Raw genomic sequence first — 19,939 nt, forward strand, 5'->3', positions numbered from 1 at the left:
TGGTGCAGGTGGGAGGTGTGTTGGTGCAGGTGGGAGGTGTGTTGGTGCAGGTGAAAGGTGTGTTGGGGCAGGTGGGAGGTGTGTTGGTGCAGGTGAAAGGTGTGTTGGTGCAGGTGAGAGGTGTGTTGGTGCAGGTGAGAGGTGTGTTGGTGCAGGTGGGAGGTGTGTTGGTGCAGGTGAAAGGTGTGTTGGTGCAGGTGGGAGGTGTGTTGGTGCAGGTGAGAGGTGTGTTAGTGCAGGTGGGAGGTGTGTTGGTGCAGGTGAGAGGTGTGTTAGTGCAGGTGGGAGGTGTGTTGACGCAGGTGGGAGGTGGGTTGTGGGTGCACTATGAGGCGGGGGAAGTGTGGAGCTTGTCTCAATTGCACAGGTAGCACATTGTTTCCAATGCTGCGCATTCAGTGATGTGGGAATGCAACAATTCAGGGCCGGCAACTTGATCAACTGACTGACATCACCATCAAAATACTGTAATTTCCGGACTACAAGCCGCCACCTTTTTCACATGCTTTGAATTCTGCGGTTTATGCAATGATGAAGCTGATTCATAGATTTTTATGGTCATCCTGAATATTGTGTCATGTCCAGTAACAATGCACCTCGGCCTAGAGATTAGATTTTAGGCCCTAGTCCGGCCCGACACAAAATTTGGGCGGGGACGAGTCGAGATGTCATGCATGACTGTCAGGTTTGGGTAGGGTCGGGCTTCAAGGTCTTTCTTTTTTTTTAATAGATTTTTTATTGTTAATGTCATGATCATTTCTAATAAAAATCGAACCTGCCCACACCGAGTTCTCTTAAAATATTTGACCATGCACAAACAGAAAAGTCCAGTATTTTCAATGCACTTGTAACAGTGTGGACAGCTGTGGCTTATAGTTGGTGTGGCCTAATATTATATTAAAAACAATAGTCTTTATAAGTTTAATTGGTGCACTCAATAGTCCGAAAATGACGGTAATGCAGCAGAGCCTCCATGTACACAGGTTATATATTTCTCCTTCAACAGCTGACCAAAGGGTTAGACTTTGTGATGCCATGTTAATATTTTTAGTCTATCAGAATTGTTTTTTGAAAAAAGATTGTCCAGTTTAGTAAGTGAACATGCAATACTTAGTGTTGGGGCAAAATTTTATATGAGCAAAGATTCAATTTGTTTGAGACAATTTGAAGAAGACGAAATGCAAAGTAAATTTTCAAAAACTTAATTAAGTCAAGTAAACACACCTTAACCTGGTACTCCTGCTGTAAGTACAGGGTGGTTGCCATGGAAACACAATACCCCTGCAGGCATATGTGGGATATTAAAAGATGATTTTGCATTAGAAACCTCTGCATTACTTGTGACTAAGAGTGGCTGCCTGTCGTATTGCCATTCCATATTTCTCTACTATGGGATGGCTGTGACGGTGTGGAAGAGCTGCACGCACAGCATGTTCCCTAAATACAAATTCTAGCCCATTTATTTGATCAAGGCCGCTAAAAAAATAAAATAAAATTGTGTTATATCTGCAAATGGCTTAAAATCTGACCTCCTTGTTCCACTCATTTTATAAATTGGCTGTTGCAAATTGTCGGTGCCACTGCAACGTCAAACATAAAAGATAAATGCTGCAAACTTTGTTCCCAAATACTGTTAGAATTGACTGCATGTTGCCATAATATCAATGGACTTGTGTTTGATGCACTTCACCAGTAGATTACTGAGGATTATGAGCTGTGTATCAAACATTAATGAAAGGCTTTACATTAAACACTATGAAGCCAAAGTCAACTCAAGGGAAGGAACAAAGGTTGTTGGGAAACATGCTGCAAAACCAGCTGTCAGTGCACGGGGTCACATAATGAAATGTTTTGTGTAATGTACCTGCAGATGAAATGCTCATCCTTGTGGGAAGAGATGGGTACTTTTAAACGGTACCTACGTGGTACTGACCGAAAGGCTCTGGTCAGGGGTGGTATCGCAAAAAAAAATAAAAATTTGGTGTCGAGTTTTGGTACTTTACTCTCCATACAATGCCTCTCGAAAGTACTAATACGCCTGAACCTTTGCACATTTTGTCATGTTTACAACCATAAACATAAAGATTTGATTTTGATTTTTTTACTGAAAGTTCACACACATGGAACAGACAACTGTGAAGTGAAAGCAAAATGATACATGATTCTGTTATTTTTCAAAACATAGAAAAGTGAAAAGTGGGGCGTGCATAAGTATTCATACAGCACTTTTCTGAGTGCATTAAATTGCCTTTATAACATTCCTAATGACGGCAGAATGTTCACACCTTGGCCTAACCATAAATAGAGGCCACCTGTGTGTAATCTACTCTCAGTATAACTACAGCTGTTCTGTGAGGGCCTCAGAGATATGGTCAGAGTGTATTGGTCACTAAACAACATCATGAAGGTCAATGAGCACCAGAGAGGTCAGGGATAAAGCTGTGGAGAAGTTTAAAGCAGTGTTAAGTTATACAAAGATTTCCCAAGATTTGAACATCTCGCAGTATAGCTCAACTGCCAACATAGTCTTTTTATCGCTGCTTAAGTGGAAATTAAGTTAAAACATGGAGTTACAGGAGACGCTCATAGACTGTAGAAAATAATGGACGTCTTATGCTCACTCCTCCCCGTTTACCAGAATGACCACGGCCGTGGGGCAATTCATGGCGGATTTACAGACTCCTCCTCCCCAGCTCTGACGAAGCATGTTCCTAAAAAGGACATACGGGCGGGATTTTCACCGTAGACTCGGCCCTTGCGTGACGTGTAACTCGCGCTGCTCCAATGCTAACAGTCCGAGCCTCGTTAAATACGAGATTTCAAAAAATCATATTACGAAAACCAGCCTGGTTTCATATATTGTTATTAACCCAGCGTTATCTCAGGAGGAAGATCTAGCCTAGTCTAGTGTTGAAACAATTGAAACCAGGCTTTAAAGTAGTTTTTAACGTGTCTAAAGTCCAATGCTTTTCAATGGGGGCCTAGTGGCGATATGGAGGTACTGCAGCAACGGCGGAGCAATGGCGGCCCCCACGTTTGTGGTCAAAAAGCAGGGCAGCCAGCGGCCATTGGAGACGCTGCAGAGGCCTGTGTAGCTTTCAGTGCGGTTTTATGACATCCTGAACGATACTTGTATTATACACGTTATTTCAATTTAATTCAAACAACATAAGTATTGAAAAAAAATGCCCTTAAAGCTCCGGTATTGAAAAACTTGTATTGTTAAAGTAGTGGTAAAAAAACGGTACCCAGCCCTACTTGTGGGTAGTAATGGGCAAAATAAAGCAGGCTCTGAAGCGTATGTCGAGCTAATGTGGGCGTGCCATATGGATCTTCATGTGTCATAAACCAGGAGATCACGTGATCGACGTCTCGGTTTGTGGAAATTCTCAATTCATGGGTTTACTGTGTAGTACATGTTCAGTTTTTGGGTCTGGGAGTAACTATGGTGCCTGAGACAGACATTATGAACTGAACCTGTAATCTCTGCCTCAGGTGTGTGTGGGTGTGTTTGGTCTGTGCTTTTTTGATGTATTTGCTTTCATTGTCTGTTCTGTGTTGTTTTTTGTTTTGTTTTGCAACCTGCCCTGGGCTTTACAGTACTGAAATCAAAAGCTATTTCAATCAAAAAAATCTTAACAGGTCAAGTTATAGTATCACTTTTTAGGTTCATTTTGTCAGACACTAAGGTTCGAGATGTTAAAGATCTTTTACCTTTACATGTTTCAGCCGCCATCTGCAGGCAGCAGGGGGCGTGACCAGTCTGTCGGACCTGTTGGGACCGTCAGACTGGTCACGCCTCGGAAGTAAGAACAGCTGATAAGTGACGCGTCACCGCACGCCAGTGATACTTCTGATGACGGCCTGCAGATGGCGCTGAAACATGTAAAGGTAAAAGATCTTTAACATCTCTAACCTTAGTGTCTGACAAAACCAACCTAAAAAGTGATACTAGAACACAAGTAGACACAATGAACGTTACGAAGTTTATAGGTCAAGTTATATTTTAACATAGGAGCCCTTCTTTGAGCAGCTTAAATTAAACTTGAGAGTTTTTGGAGAGTTTTTGCTTGGATTTGTTCGCAGGAGGTCAGAATAGCCTCCCAGAGCTGCTGTTTGGATGAAAACAACATGGTGCATGAAGATGATTATGTTCGGGAAAGCACTGCTCTTCTTTTTGTAGCATAGACGAAAGTGGTCAGTCAGAATCTCCACATATTTTTCAGAGGTCATTTTCACACCTTCAGGGATCCTAAAGGGGCCGGCCAGCCCTCTCCCCATGATTCTGGCCCAAAACATGACTCCGCCCCCTCCTTGCTGACGTCACAGCCTTGTTGGGACATTGTGGCCATTCACCAACTATGCACTACTCCATCCATCTGACTATCCAGGGTCACACGGCCTCATCAGTGAACAAGACTGTTTGAAAATGAGTCCTCATGTATTTCTGAGCCACTGTAGCCGTTTCTGTTCATCAGCTTCAATGAACAGTTTAGGGGAGGCCGGATAGAAGGTTTATGCACAGCTGCAGCCTCTGGAGGGTCCTACACCTTGATGTTTGGGAGACTCCAGAGGCACCAGCAGCTTCAAATACCTGTATGCTGCTTTGTAGCAGCTGTTCTCTTAAGCTGATGTATTTGTCTGGCAGAAACCGTCCATATTGTGCCTTTATCTGCACAAACCTGAGTGTGCTCTGAATAAGCCACAAATCTCTTATCAGTACAATACGCTTCATCTTTCATGAAATATTGAAGGTTTTCATACCTAGACCAAGTCATTCAACTATTTCACGCTTTTCAACAGCATAGAGATCTTTTTTCTTTCCCATATTGCTTGAAAATGATGATCTGCTTGATAATGTGGAACGTCCTTTTTCAGTAGATTTTCCCTTAACTTGTTTTACCTTTATGGCACTGAAATACAATTTGCATAATGATTTGGAACACAGTGTAAGTCTGAAAATGACTTAATTTCTTCAGAACTTTAGAATGTCTATAAGATTAAACAATAATATCATCCCAAGGTTGATATGCCCCTATATTAGCTAATAGCAATATCAGGAGCATCATTTGAGGCTATATAATATTTATTCATTCAGTGTAGCACAGTCCCCTCAGTTCTACTGGCAGACGAGTAAAGCCATAGACATACTGTACATAGGAATGAACAGGGATGGGTGCATGGTCTGTCTGCCCTGGTGCACGCCTCCTCTCCCTGCTTTAATATTGCTCCCGACGCAGACTGTAATTAAACAGCAGCAGTTTGTAACTTTGTGTCTTCCGCTGTCCCGGAGAACAGGTACGAGAGGTTGCTAACGTATTGATCCTGCCTGCGCTGTGATCACATCAGCCATGCACGCGAGCAGGAGCCCGGCACCGTGGGATTCCTGAACAGTGAAATGTGAAAAGTTAATGTTCATTATTTCCCCTTTACATGGAGGTGTCGCTGGCACTGACTGTGGTGTGCACTGTGGGCTTTGGGACGTGGGCTTTGAAACAATGACTGATCGTACATCACATCAAACTCTGAAAAATCAGAGTGAAATGCTGTAAAATTGTAAAATGTACAGGACAAGTGTTTCCTGACAAATGACAGACACCCGGAGCAGGATCAAGGCGCCAAAGCCAGAACTATAGCAGGAGAAGATTCACAGTCGCAGTAACCGGTGTTATGAATGAACTGTCAGCCTGGATGGGAAGCTAATTATTTCTAGCAATTATGGACGACAGGAGCGCAGTTGGTCCCAAACTCTTACACAGGCTGACAGTTCCTCCTGCTTTACATAACATAGAGTATATTCAGTTTGTCCTCCAGCAATAACAGAGCTGTCTTTTCAGTATTGAATGTTATATAAAAGTCTAAATAAGCAGGTATAAGTGAACGAAATATGTTGGGCAATCCACCCCACAGTCAGCCAGTGTCCCACCATCCGGCACCGCTCTGGATCCTCTCCACACTCCCCCCGTGCCCCTTGAGCCCACACATATGTAGCATGTTGAAGCTCCTCTGAATGTTCCGCTCCTCGCTTCTCACACACAGCCAATCCGCTCGGGCCCTCTCTGACCCTTCTCTGACCCCTCTCTGACCCCTCTCTGACCCCTCTCTCTTCTCTGATAGGTGGATGACCTCAAGGCCAAGCTGGCTGCTCAGGAAGTGGAACTGAAGCAGAAGAACGCAGACGCTGACAGGCTGATCCAGGCGAGGACCCACTCCCCATCTCTCTGCTGGCATTCCCCTTTCACTCTCCCATCTCCCTCCCCTCGACCTCCCAGCTCTCCCAGCCTCCCCTCTCTCCCCCCTCAACCTCCCTGCTCTCTCCCCTCCTCTATCAGCTTCCCTGCCCTCAACCTCCCTGCTCTCCCCCTCTCACTCAACCTCTCTGCTCTCCCTCCCCTCTGCTCCCTGCTCTCCCCCTCTCTCTCCCATCTCCCTCTCCTCAACCTCCCTGCTCTGCCCCTCGCTTATCCCCCTCTCTCACAGCACCTCCTCCCCTCGACCTCCCAGCTCTCCCAGCCTCCCCTCTCTCCCCCCCTCCTTAGCCTCCACCCTGCTCTCCCCCCTCAACCTCCCTGCTCTCCCCCCTCTCACTCAAACTCTCTGCTCTCCCCCCTCCCTCAACCTCTCTGCTCTCCCTCCCCTCTGCTCCCTGCTCTCCCCCTCTCTCTCCCATCTCCCTCTCCTCAACCTCCCTGCTCTGCCCCTCGCTTATCCCCCTCTCTCACAGCACCTCCTCCCCTCGACCTCCCAGCTCTCCCAGCCTCCCCTCTCTCCCCCCCTCCTTAGCCTCCACCCTGCTCTCCCCCCTCAACCTCACTGCTCTCCCCCCTCTCACTCAAACTCTCTGCTCTCCCCCCTCCCTCCTGACTCCCTCCCCTCTGCTCCCTGCTCTCCCCCTCTCTCTCCCATCTCCCTCTCCTCAACCTCACTGCTCTGCCCCTCGCTTTCTCCCCCTCTCTCTCAGCACCTCCTCCCCTCTCCTCCCTGCTCACCTCCCTCTCTCCTTCTCCTCAGCCTTCCTCCTCTCCCTCCCTCCCTCCATCCTTCCTCTCCTCAGCCCCCTCGTCTTTCTCTCCACCCCTCCACTGCTCTCCCCCTCTCTCTCTCTCTCTCTCCCTCTCTCTCCTCAACCTCCCTGCTCTCCCCCTCTCTCTCCCCCTCTCTCTCCCCCTCTCTCTCCACTCCTCCTCCCCTCGCCTCCCTGCTTTCTCCCTCCCTCCCGTCTCCCTCCCCTCTGCCTCCCTGCTCTCCCCCTCTCTCTCCACTCCTCCTCCCCTCTCCTCCCTGCTTTCTCCCTCCCTCCCGTCTCCCTCTCCTCAGCCTCCCTGCTCTCCCCCTCTCTCTCCCCCTCTCTCTCCACTCCTCCCCCCCTCTCCTCCCTGCTTTCTCCCTCCCTCCCGTCTCCCTCCCCTCTGCCTCCCTGCTCTCCCCCCCTCCCTCCCCCCCGTGGTCACTGCACAGGGCTGTATCTCATGTCGGATGCACTGCTGTCAGACGGGCGTAGATATATTTGAGCCAGTGCAATCACAAATACATCAGGCTGAATAGACTTGTAACAAATAGAGACTGACTGGGCATCAATAAGAGTTGCTATAAATAAATGCTGTGCTCACTGTTGCCTTTTCCCCTCATCCTCAATCAGCACCTACGACTGGCTCAGAATGGACCAGATCCTAAATTAGATGCATACAATTAATTTCCTAATAAGTCTGGAATAGCTGCTGATCAGACTGGTTCCGTTCTATTCAAAGGCAACATTATGTTGTCCGACAAATGTTCTTAAGTCTCCAGGCACAGCTTTGAACACAGAGGTCAGAATTCTCAAGAAGAATGCATTGTTTAAGAGAGGTGTGAAATAGGACATTTTATGAGGAAAGAACAACCTTCAATGAACCGTCAAGGTGGTCTTAGTTCAGTTCTTTCTCTGTGGACAGCAGCCTCCTCTGCCTCGAGCCAAAACCACAACATGGAGGGAACTGTGAGCTAATGAGTCTGAGGCACAGCCTGGTCACGTCAATAGGCTGGTCAGGATCTGATCCCAGGTCAGTGTAGGCAGCGTTGATGCTGATGTCATTACATAATAGAAACTATTAAACTAGCTGAGTGTAGTTTTTTAGACATACTGGCCCAGTATGGGCTGATGCATTATAATGAATAATAAATCAGCAAACCATAGCAAATATGTGAATATGTCAAGCTCCATCTCAGTGTGCCAGAATGATGACATGTAGTTAGATTCCCTGTCAGAACCATAAAACCTTAAAGAAATAGGCCACCGTTTTTACATACTGAGATATGTTCTTACCTAACCTTAGACATGTTAATATATACCAGTCTGGTATAAGCAGATAAAAAGGGGGACTATAAAAAGAGGCGTAAGGATACGAGGAGCAAAACGTCCGCGCAGTAACTCCTAAAGACTTCCCCCGCTCACTTCCGTCAATAACCTTTAGGAGTTACTGCGCGGACGTTTTGCTCCTCGTATCCTTACGCCTCTTTTTATAGTCCCCCTTTTTATTTGCTTATAAAATCGACATGTTACATTTCTGTGTGAATATACTTCGCATGAAAACACTTCACGTAACTTTATTTAAATAGGGAACACGTGGAAGAGCTTGGTAGCTTCTATCGTGAGCTTTTTTGGAGCTATATGACATGTGGGAGAGGCTGCGTATGTGCTCCGTTTGCGTGACAGAGCGCACGGACAAAGACCAGACGGGGATATATTAACATGTCTAAAGTGAGGTAAGCACATATCTTAGTATGTAAAAACGGTCGCCTATTCCTTTAAAGACTTGGCCACCCCACTGAAAAAGTCGACCTTTTCAGTAACTAAAAAAGGAATATCACTGAACAAAACCGATTTGAACTTGTGATAAAGTCTGAAAAAGCAGGACTAAACCAGAGAGGACCTTCACAGGCCCATGTGTTTGAGTGTACGTGTGTGCTGATGCAGGAGGTGGGAGTGGAGACAGAGAAAGTGTCCAAGGAGAAGGCAGTTGCAGATGAGGAAGAGCAGAAGGTGGCGGCCATCGCTGTGGTGGTCAGTGGGAAGCAGAGGGACTGTGAAGAGGACTTAGCCAAGGCTGAGCCTGCACTGCTGGCAGCTCAGGACGCCCTCAACACCCTCAACAAGGTCGGTTTCATCTGCTCCAGTAGATCTTTCTGTGGATTCTTTATGACAAAAAAAAGGTTTAAAGCCATGTTGTTTCTTCATCAAAACATACTTGAAGTAGCACGTCATGCATGAGACTGAAGTCTGAAAAGTATTGCAGCCAGTGCTGGTGGTCCGGTGGCCATTAATGAACACACATGGGACTCATGCATGTAAACACACATGTAAACACACATGTAAACACACATATAAACACACATGTAAACACATGCATGTAAACACACATATAAACACACATGTAAACACATACATGTAAACTCACATATAAACACATGCATGTAAACACACATATAAACACACATATAAACACATGCATGTAAACACACATGTAAACACATGCATGTAAACACACATGTAAACACACATATAAACACATGCATGTAAACACACATGTAAACACACATATAAACACATGCATGTAAACACACATATAAACACACATATAAACACACATATAAACACACATATAAACACATGCATGTAAACATGCTGTATATACAAATGCATAAAGGTTAAGGTGCATTTGTATTTAATATAATAGTCGTCAGTCTGCAGTTGAACATCCTTTGTTGCTGCTGGTAAAACTTAAATGGCGACCCACTCTCAGATCTTGAGGCTCGGCCAGAATCAAGATTGCCTATTTTGCATGTTTTGGATTGAGCGTTAACCATTCGTTAACTACCAATCAAAGGTTCTCTGTGGTGTTGAGACGCTTGACAAGCACAACACTAACCTAAGGCAGTAATTATTTATTCCTATTAAATTGCTGCAAAGCAATTTAATACCGTTGCCGTCATATTGATATTGATGTAATTTATCATTTCAAAAGGCTTCATCCACCGCCGTTACCAGAAAAGGGTGCAGACACTAATCCAACTGTGTGCGCTGAAGTGTTGTACATATTTAAGAGCTAACATGTGAAACACCGGCGCTCAGGTTTATTTAAGCAGCTGATCTTCATGCCTGTATAAAGCCATGTTGAATAGGAGGATTTAGCAGTCTTATCTGGAATAGTGCGCATTATGTGCACTGCGGATGTGAGTGCACCCGTGGGTTTAGGCCTTGTCGGGGGATTTCCTCTCCACCCACTGGTTTAAAGGTGCTGTGTGTTCAAACAGGCAGAACAGACAGCTCCATCAGTGATCACTGCTCAGTCTGCGCACACAGCTTCTGCTTCCTCTTCTAATCAGCCTGTTTGTCTGTCTCTCCTCCAGCACATCTTCAAACTCAATTACAATCACCGCAGTCACTCTAACCAAAGTCTACACTTTGGTAAATGTTGTCCAAACAGAATCTTTTCCTACAAAATACTCATATCTACATAAAATGAGACAAAACTATTTCTGTCAGTCATATTTTAAACACAAAACCTGCAGATGTTTGTTTTCCCTCTTTTCGCGTGATCTGTTTTCAGACAATGTCCATGTCTCAGGAGGAGGCCAGTATTTCCGTATTGCATAATGTTTTAAAAAGACACATTTTCATTTTATGTTTTATTTACACCTGCCCAAAAGGTGTCCTGCCTGCCAGAAGACTTCTTATTTTAACCGAGTAAAAGTGTCTTTGATCTGTTTCGACAACAGAAAATACCAAAATAGAAAGTGAAACTAAGAGTGTTTTTATACATGTTGGAGAGCCTAGTGGGTCGGTCTGAGACCGCCCTAGTTTCTACTGCATTTACTTAAAGTTAGTTCAGTCCGTGTTCACAGGCACCTAACCTCGCACCATCAGCCACATAACAACGATCATGAACCTGTCAACGCACGGACTTCCCTGATGTCACACGGTGGTCATGTCTCTCTCTTGGCCCTTGAGCTTGACTGCACAGAAAGAAGGAAACGAGGGGCAGAAGAGAGACAAACCTGATGATATAAAGTCGATCCATTTTGCCTCGTCAGAGCAGTAATCCACACGCTTAGCTCTATTCATTCTTTCTTCTCGCAAAAAAGAGCCGTGAAAGCGAGGGCAGTTCGGCCGCCTTCACACCACACCCGCTCCGGCCCAGAGTGTGACAAAAGCCGCTCCCAGACCACCTGTTTTAGCCGGTCTCGGAGCGGCTGTTTAGACCGGTCTAAAGTGCTGCGGTTGGGTTCACACTGACCCACAAGTCTCGAAAACTGAACAATGCATGACGCAGTAGTCCAAATAGTCCTGTTTGCAATAAATACATTCAGAAAAGGGGAGGAGCTCTAGCTACAGGTAATCCAGGAGACACACATCATTTATTTAGCACTAAATATTCTAATATTTAGCCACATTCAAAGAGAGAGTATACTACTCACTCTCTGAGTCAGTAGTATACTCTCTGTGAAAGTGTATACTCTCTGTGTATGTGTATACTCTCTGTGAAAGTGTATACTCTGTGAAAGTGTATACTCTGTGAAAGTGTATACTCTGTGAAAGTGTATACTCTGTGAAAGTGTATACTCTGTGAAAGTGTGTACTCTGCATTTGACCGCGTGCATGTGGTTTCAGAACAACCTGACAGAGCTGAAGTCGTTTGGCTCTCCCGTGTCCGCGGTCACTAACGTCACGGCCGCAGTGATGGTCCTGAGCGCGCCCAACGGGAAAGTGCCCAAAGACCGCAGCTGGAAGGCCGCCAAGATCATGATGGCCAAAGTGGACGCCTTCCTGGATTCTCTCATCAACTTCAACAAGGAGAACATCCCCGAGGCCTGTCTCAAAGCCATCCAGCCCTACCTGCAGGTCAGTGCTGCTACTTTTGTGTTCTTTTGAGTAAACGAGTTGTTTGCCTTCCTGTAAATATTGGAGAAAAGTGAACAGAGCGCCGTGTATTACTTGTATTACCAAAGAGCCCTGCATCAGCGCCCTCTGAGCAGCCCAGCCTGGAGCGCAGAGCCGGGGCGAGCCTGCAGTCGCACAGGCCCATCACGGCCGCCCACTCTCCAAACGACAGGCACAAAATGAAGCAGTTAATTAAGTGTAGTGGAGGTAGTGCTCTGATGATGGAGTTCAGTGGAGCGGAGACTAGCTATGTCTGAGCAGATAACGCGCACCAGCCGCTCTGATGTGCTGCTGTAAAAAAAAAAAAGTCACTTTAATTAAGACAAATTGTGAGCGCAAATGCAAACTCATGCTTTGAAGCCACTCCACAAGGTTTAGCATTTAATATGTCATTAGAGCTATATGCCCAACAATTCAACTGCACATTCACAAATAGCAGTGGTAAAGAATTAAAAAAAGTCGGAGAACAAATCAAACTAAGTGCTGTGTATTTTAAAGTTCACTCTAACTTTTGATTTTGCCCTGTTAAGTTGTGCCGTTTCTCACTCTGGATGACACAGATAAAAGGCAGCAGATCAATTTGTACCATACATCCAATTATTACGTTTGACGGGAGAAGTTAATGAGCAGAATAACTGGCAACATGATTTCAGACGTTTGTGTCTGTGGAGGCTCCTAATGCAGAGAAAAGGACGATGAGAGCCTTCTCTGAGTAATCATATGAAGAGATCAGCTGCAAGGTTTTTGTTTGGCTTTTTGTCACTCATAATTACATAAAGACATTGTGTTGTTTCCTTTGTTTTTGGAATAGAACTCTTCATAGTAGGGTCTTCTGCCTCTCTGACCCATATTTCTAGTTTTAGGTTCATGAAGCGTAGGCAGGTTTCATTTCGGCCCTCCATTTGTGTTGAAAGAATGCTTCTCTTTCTATATCCAAATATAGCCTCTTTGGCCCTGTCCACACGAAGTCAAGCTCAGGACTAAACCGGCATTTTGAGGGTCTGTAAACGAACATTTTCCAAACTAGGTCCCAGTGTGGAAAGATCTCAAAACGTCGTTTACGTTGCTCCATCGTTACGGTGAACTAAAACGATGACATCACAGTGCCAGTGTTGGGTCTGTTTTCCATAACATACTGACCTTATGATTAGTTTTCCTCTGCTCCTCTACGCTCTACCATGGTCCACAAGCCGCAGGAGACAAGTAGTAAACAGTAAAGGTCCGGTGACTGACAGGTTTTTCTGCTTTAGTCCCATTACGTCCGAAGATTAATCGCCTCTTCGTCTCTTCTGGACAAACTAAATCCATGAATGTGTTTCATTGTCACTGTTTACATTCCACAAAGGTTTACTGTGCATGAGCTATCACCATCTTGTTCTTTTATCTGTGGTAGCGTCACGGCGCCACACACATGTGGACGCACACATTTACTGAGTATAGAGTTTCTGAAATTAGAATAGAAGTGGATATAGTCTTTGATAGATACATGAAGGTACAGTCTGGAATTGTGCGATTTGACTCCGGCAAAACCAAGACAAGCCAATCATGGCAAGGGAGGCGGGAGTTAATGGTGCGTCATCTTCCACGCTAGGATTTCCCATCAAATACAGTGCTCCTCCGGACCATAACGACAACAGTGAAGATGGCGGCCGCGACACAACCATCTTTTAGCAGTGCCCTTTCTTCTGTTTTAAATGAGCTGGACTTGTCCTTAAGGCGAGACACGCCAGGTCAAAGTATTGATTCAGCTGCTGCGGCGCATTGAAAGGCCGTCTTTCCCGCGGCTATTCATTCATATTGACAGATTTTACATCCACGTGTGATGTGAAGGGTCCCCGTGATGACGCTTTCACCCAAATATGGTGTTTTTCCTCCTACGAGACGCTGGAGCAGAAGAGTGGAAGAACGGGCCGCGCATGCACACTTGGTAAAAGACTTCAGAGCTGGTTTTCTCTGAATGAGAGAAGCCGCACTCGGGCAGAGCCCTTATAGAAGCTCCCACAGACTCCAAACTTTCCTGTCTGAGGCTTAACAATATTTTGCAGGGTTTTTTTCTGAGGGATTTTTTAATATCTAACTCCAAGGCTGATTTATTCAGCTTTGAACCCAAAAAAAACATGATGATTTGTTAATTGAAAAACTTAACAATATATCCAAAATCCCCTCTGAAAAAATCTTAGTCACTAAGACGTCAATAAAATGAAACCATCCATCCATCCATCCATCCATCCATTTTCTTCCGCTTTATCCGGGGCCGGGTCGCGGGGGCAGCAGTCTCAGCAGAGATGCCCAAACTTCCCGATCCACACACACCTCCTCCAGCTGTTCTGGGGGGACCCCGAGGCGACACCAGGCCAGCTCGGAGACATAGTCCCACCACCGTGTCCTGGGTCTTCCACGAGGCCTTGTCCCACTAGGACATGCCTGGAACACCTCCCGCGGGAGGCGACCAGGAGGCATCCGGAACAGATGCCCGAGCCACCTCAGCTGGCTCCTTTCGACGTGAAGGAGCAGCGACTCTACTCCGAGCTCCTCCCGGGTAGCTGAGCTCCTCACCCGATCTCGGAGGGTGCGCCCAGCCACCCTGCGAAGGAAACTCATTTCGGCCGCTTGTATTCGCGATCTTGTCCTTTCGGTCATTACCCAAATCTCATGACCATAGGTGAGGGTGGGAACGTAGATCGATCGGTAAATCGAGAGCTTTGCCCTCCGACTCAGCTCCCTCTTCACCACGACAGACCGATACAGCGACCGCATCACTGCTGACGCCGCACCGATCCGTCTGTCGATCTCACGCTCCATCCGTCCCTCACTCGTGAACAAGATCCCGAGATACTTGAACTCCTCCACTTGAGGCAAGGACTCCCCACCGACCTGAAGAGGGGAAGCCACCTTTTTCCGGTGGAGAACCATGGCCTCGGATTTGGAGGTGCTGATTCTCATCCCGGCCGCTACACACTCGGCTGCAAACCGCCCCAGAGCGTGCTGGAGGTCCTGGTTCGTTGAAGCCATCAGAACAACATCATCCGCAAACAGCAGAGATGAGACTCTGAGGCTCCCAAACCGGACACCCTCCGGCCCCTGGCTGCGCCTAGAAATTCTGTCCATAAAAGTAATGAACAGAACCGGTGACACAGGGCAGCCCTGGCGGAGGCCAACACGCACCGGGAACAGGTCTGACTTACTGCCGGCAATGCGAACCAAGCTCCTGCTGCGGTCATACAGGGAACGGACAGCCCTTAACAGAGGGCCCCGGACCCCATACTCCCGGAGCACCCCCCACAGGGCACCACGAGGGACGCGGTCGAACGCTTTCTCCAGATCCACAAAACACATGTGGACTGGTTGGGCGAACTCCCATGAACCCTCAAGCACCCGACGGAGGGTATAGAGTTGGTCCAGTGTGCCACGACCAGGACGAAAACCGCATTGTTCCTCCTGGATCCGAGGTTCAACTATCGGCCGGATCCTCCTCTCCAGCACCCTGGAGTAGACCTTACCGGGGAGGCTAAGGAGGGTGATTCCTCTGTAATTGGAACACACCCTCCGATCCCCCTTCTTAAAGAGAGGGACCACCACCCCGGTCTGCCAATCCAGAGGCACTGTCCCCGACCGCCACGCGATGTTGCAGAGACGTGTCAGCCAAGACAGTCCTACAACATCCAGAGACTTAAGGTACTCAGGGCGAATCTCATCCACCCCCGGAGCCTTGCCACCGAGGAGCTTTCTCACCACCTCGGTGACTTCAGCCCCGGTGATGGGCGAGCCCACCTCCGAGCCCCCAGCCTCTGCTTCCTCATTGGAAGACGTGACGACGGGATTGAGGAGGTCCTCGAAGTACTCCTTCCACCGCCCGACGACATCCCCAGTCGAGGTCAGCAGCTCCCCACCCGCACTGTAAACAGTGTTGGTGAAGCACTGCTTCCCCCTCCTGAGGCGCCGGATGGTTTGCCAGAATCTCTTCGAGGCCGACCGATAGTCTTCCTCCATGGCCTCCCCGAACTCCTCCCAGACACGAGTTTTTGCCTCTGCGACCGCCCGAGCCGCAGCACGCTTGGCCTGCCGGTACCTCTCAGCTGCCTCAGGAGTCCCACAAGCCAACAAGGCCAGGTAGGACTCCTTCTTCAGCTTGACGGCATCCCTTACTTCCGGGCGCCACCACCGGGTTCGGGGATTGCCGCCGCGACAGGCACCAGAGACCTTACGGCCACAACTACGAGCAGCCGCATCGACAATGGAGGAGGAGAACATGGTCCACTCGGACTCCATGTCCCCCGCCTCCCCCGGAATCTGGGTGAAGCTCTTCCGGAGGTGGGAGTTGAAGACCCCACTGACAGAGGGATCCGCCAGACGTTCCCAGCAGACCCTCACAACACGCTTGGGCCTGCCAGGTCTGACCGGCTTCCTCCCCTGCCAGCGGATCCAGCTCACCACCAGGTGGTGATCAGTTGACAGCTCAGCCCCTCTCTTCACCCGAGTGTCCGAGACACGCGGCCGGAGATCAGATGACACAACTACAAAGTCGATCATCGACCTCCTGCCTAGGGTGTCCTGGTGCCACGTGCACTTATGGACACCCTTGTGCTCGAACATGGTGTTCGTTATGGACAAACCGTGACTAGCACAGAAGTCCAATAACAGAACACCACTCGGGTTCAGATCGGGGAGGCCGTTCCTCCCAATCACTCCCTCCCAGGTCTCACTGTCGTTACCCACGTGGGCGTTGAAGTCCCCCAGCAGAACAGTGGAGTCCCCAGTCGGAGCACTATCTAGTACCCCTCCCAGGGACTCCAAGAAGGCCGGGTACTCTGCACCGATGTTGGGCCCGTAGGCCGAGACAACGGTGAGAGACCTGTCCCCGACCCGAAGGCGTAGGGACGCGACCCTCTCGTCCACCGGGGTGAACTCCAACACGTGACGGCTGAGCTGGGGGGATATGAGCAAACCCACCCCAGCCCGCCGCCTCTCCCCGCGGGCAACTCCAGAAAAATGGAGAGTCCAGCCTCTCTCCAGGAGTTGGGATCCGGAACCCAAGCTGTGCGTGGAGGTGAGCCCGACTATATCTAGCCGGTATCTCTCAACCTCCCGCACAAGCTCAGGCTCCTTCCCCCCCAGCGAGGTGACGTTCCATGTCCCGAACGCCAGAAGCTGTGCATGTGGACCGGGTCGTCGAGGCACCCGGCCTCGACTGCCACCCAGTCCTCTCTGCACCCGACCCCTACGGATCCCTCTGCGGGTGGTGAGTCCACAGGAGGGCGGGCCCACGCCGTCTCCTCGGGCTGTACCCGGCCGGGCCCCGTGGGCAAAGGCCCGGCCACCAGGCGCTCGAGTTCGAGCCCCAACCCCAGGCCTGGCTCCAGGGTGGGGCCCCGGCTGCGCCATGCCGGGCGGCGTCACGGTCCTTGTTCTTTCATTGTCCATAGGAGTCTTGTGAGCTGCTCTTCGTCTGACCCGTCTCCTCGGACCTGTTTGCCATGGGAAACCATACATTTTAATGTGGCTCAATCCATTATTTACATTTCGTTGCCCAAAATATAGGCAATTTTCATGCATAAAATGCCTTATTTTTATATTAAAACACAAAATGACAGAAACAATGCAATACATTTTTTTCTCATATTTATATCAGTGATGATCAGCAAAAGTTTCAAATTGATATCTCTACATTTATTTTTTTTCCCTATCCACCTGCAGTGTGGCCTTAAAGCCACAGCAGAAGCTGCTCTGAGGGCTTTCACCGAACATTTGCTCAACTGCATGTGTGGATACAAACGTTAACGCAAAGCGTAGGTCACTTTGTGTTTGATTAGTTTGGTCTTCAAACTACGATCGTTTGCCCCGCCTCGAGTCTCTACAATTCCAGACTGTCTTTATATATATTTATAAATACATAAATAAAGTCAGTCTGGCTTTATGCCAGGCGGCTCTTTAACCACTCCCTGGCCAATATCCAGGCCTCATTGTCCTCGAACGGTTTGGCTGGTGGCTTTAAAGGAATAGGCCACCGTTTTTACATACTGAGATAAGTTCTTACCTCACTTTAGCCGAGTTAATATATCCCCGTCTGGTCTTTGTCCGTTTAACCTAAAGGTTATTGACGGAAGTGAGCGGGGAAGTCTTTAGGAGTTACTGCGCGGACGTTTTGCTCCTCGTATCATTACGCCTCACAATATAGTCCCCCTTTTTATTTGCTTATAAAATCGACATGCTACATTTCTGTGTAAATATACTTCGCATGAAAACACTTCACGTAACTTTATTTAAATAGGGAACACGTGGAAGAGCTTGGTAGCTTCTATCGTGAGCTTTTTTGGAGCTATGTGACATGTGGGAGAGGCTGCGTATGTGCTCCGTTTGCCTGGCAGAGCGCACGGACAAAGACCAGACGGGGATATATTAACTCGGCTAAAGTGAGGTAAGAGCATATCTCAGTATGTAAAAACGGTGGCCTATTCCTTTAAGATGGAGATATGTGGTCAAAATAACAAGAATAATTAAACAGTCTCTGCTTAAACTAATAATAATAATAAAATAATTTACATTTGATCATATTTTTATTGGCCATCTCACTGAAGTGCAGCACTTTTGTAGAATAGAAAAAAAGAATTCACAGGTTTATCAAGATATTTTGCAGAAAGACCTGAGACATTTACAACAGCCTGGAATAAGTAATGGCTCGGTTCCACCTACCCTACTCTACTCTACCCTGCTCTACTTTGCCTGCATTAGGTAGGGCTGGTGGAAACGAACCATTAGTGAACCCTTGTATTAAGAAGTGGCTGACCAGTCTTTTGTGGCACTAACTGCTTTCCTGTAGTTGCCGATCAGACGCTCACAACGATCAGGATGAATCTCTTTCCTCTTTACAAAACTGCTGCAGTTCAGTCAGATTCAGGCGGTGTACTTACTTATTCCACGCTCTCCTGTGAATGTTCACATGTTATGGCCAATAAAAATATGATAAAATGTTAATGTTTGGGTGGTATTAGTTTAAGCAGACACTGTTTAATCATTCTTATGGTTTTAATAAAGATCAAACTACCTTTAGTGACCAATTTAGGCAGAAATGTGAGAAACAGTATACTTACTTTTCTTGCCACTGTACACAACAGTGATGTGGTGTCTTCAACTAAACAGCCTAGTCCAGATGATTTATGATATGTACATTGTTTTTGTGTGTTCAGGACAAAGAGTTCCAGCCGGTTCTGGTGGCCTCCAAGTCCCAGGCTGCAGCGGGCCTGTGCTCCTGGGTCCTGAACATTGTCAAATTCTACGAGGTGTACTGTGAGGTGGAGCCCAAACGCCAGGCTTTGAGCAAGGCCAACGCTGAGCTGGCCGCCGCCCAGGACAAACTCACCGTCATCAAGAGCAAGATCACTGTGAGTATGGCACACTTCAACTCAAACAGACTGGATATTCAGCTATGTGTCTGCGATAACTGCACGTTTGGAACTACTACAACTGCTGCTTTCAGATTTGCATGTGACCATCGACAGTAATGACTTCACGTGCTTTTCATTCGTTTTTCAACTGAACCCCACATCCCCCACATATACACCCCCAAGAACCCCCACCTAGCCCCCATACACCCCCACATATACACATATATGGGTGAGCGCTTTCTTGAACGGCAGAGTTGGCCAATCGACAGAGTGTTGAGAGCGTTTGTAAAGCTTTTAGCGCTCTTTAAAGCAGGTAACATGTGCACTTAGTCTCGTGTTCTCTTGTTCTTTCCGTTGCGGCGTTTAGCGAGCGTTACAAACTTTAGCTTCATTCAGGGGTGTACAGAGTAAAGCTTTTAGGCAATAAACGCAGTGATCATATATTTTTAATGGGCGACACCAGGATCCTGTCAGACAGAATGAATGCAGACACACACTCAAAATGTCTCTATTTGGCAGGAAGACAATGTGTGTCATCCTGTGGGTGTGTGTGTCTGTGTGTCTGTGTGTGTGTGTGTGTGTGTGTCTGTGCATGTGTGTGTCTGTTTGTGTGTGTGTGTCTGTGTGTGTGTTTGTGTGT

The 19,939-nt window shown here is 47.5% G+C and overlaps 1 protein-coding gene across 1 annotated transcript in view; it reads left to right on the top strand.

Moving 5' to 3' along the window:
* dnah9 (dynein, axonemal, heavy chain 9) overlaps nucleotides 1–19,939 on the top strand; it is a gene marked incomplete at its 3' end in the record, with an annotated part of 755,285 nt that overhangs the window by 567,362 nt on the left and 167,984 nt on the right. Inside the window, exons 55-58 of the mRNA XM_079578063.1 lie at nucleotides 6,118–6,198; nucleotides 8,954–9,133; nucleotides 11,648–11,878; nucleotides 19,102–19,296. Coding sequence (XP_079434189.1) covers nucleotides 6,118–6,198; nucleotides 8,954–9,133; nucleotides 11,648–11,878; nucleotides 19,102–19,296 — 687 coding nt within the window. The remainder of the gene's footprint in view (nucleotides 1–6,117; nucleotides 6,199–8,953; nucleotides 9,134–11,647; nucleotides 11,879–19,101; nucleotides 19,297–19,939) is intronic.

Source organism: Gobius niger (assembly GCF_951799975.1).
Source record: "Gobius niger genome assembly, chromosome: 19".
In the NCBI taxonomy this organism is placed as follows: domain Eukaryota; kingdom Metazoa; phylum Chordata; class Actinopteri; order Gobiiformes; family Gobiidae; genus Gobius; species Gobius niger.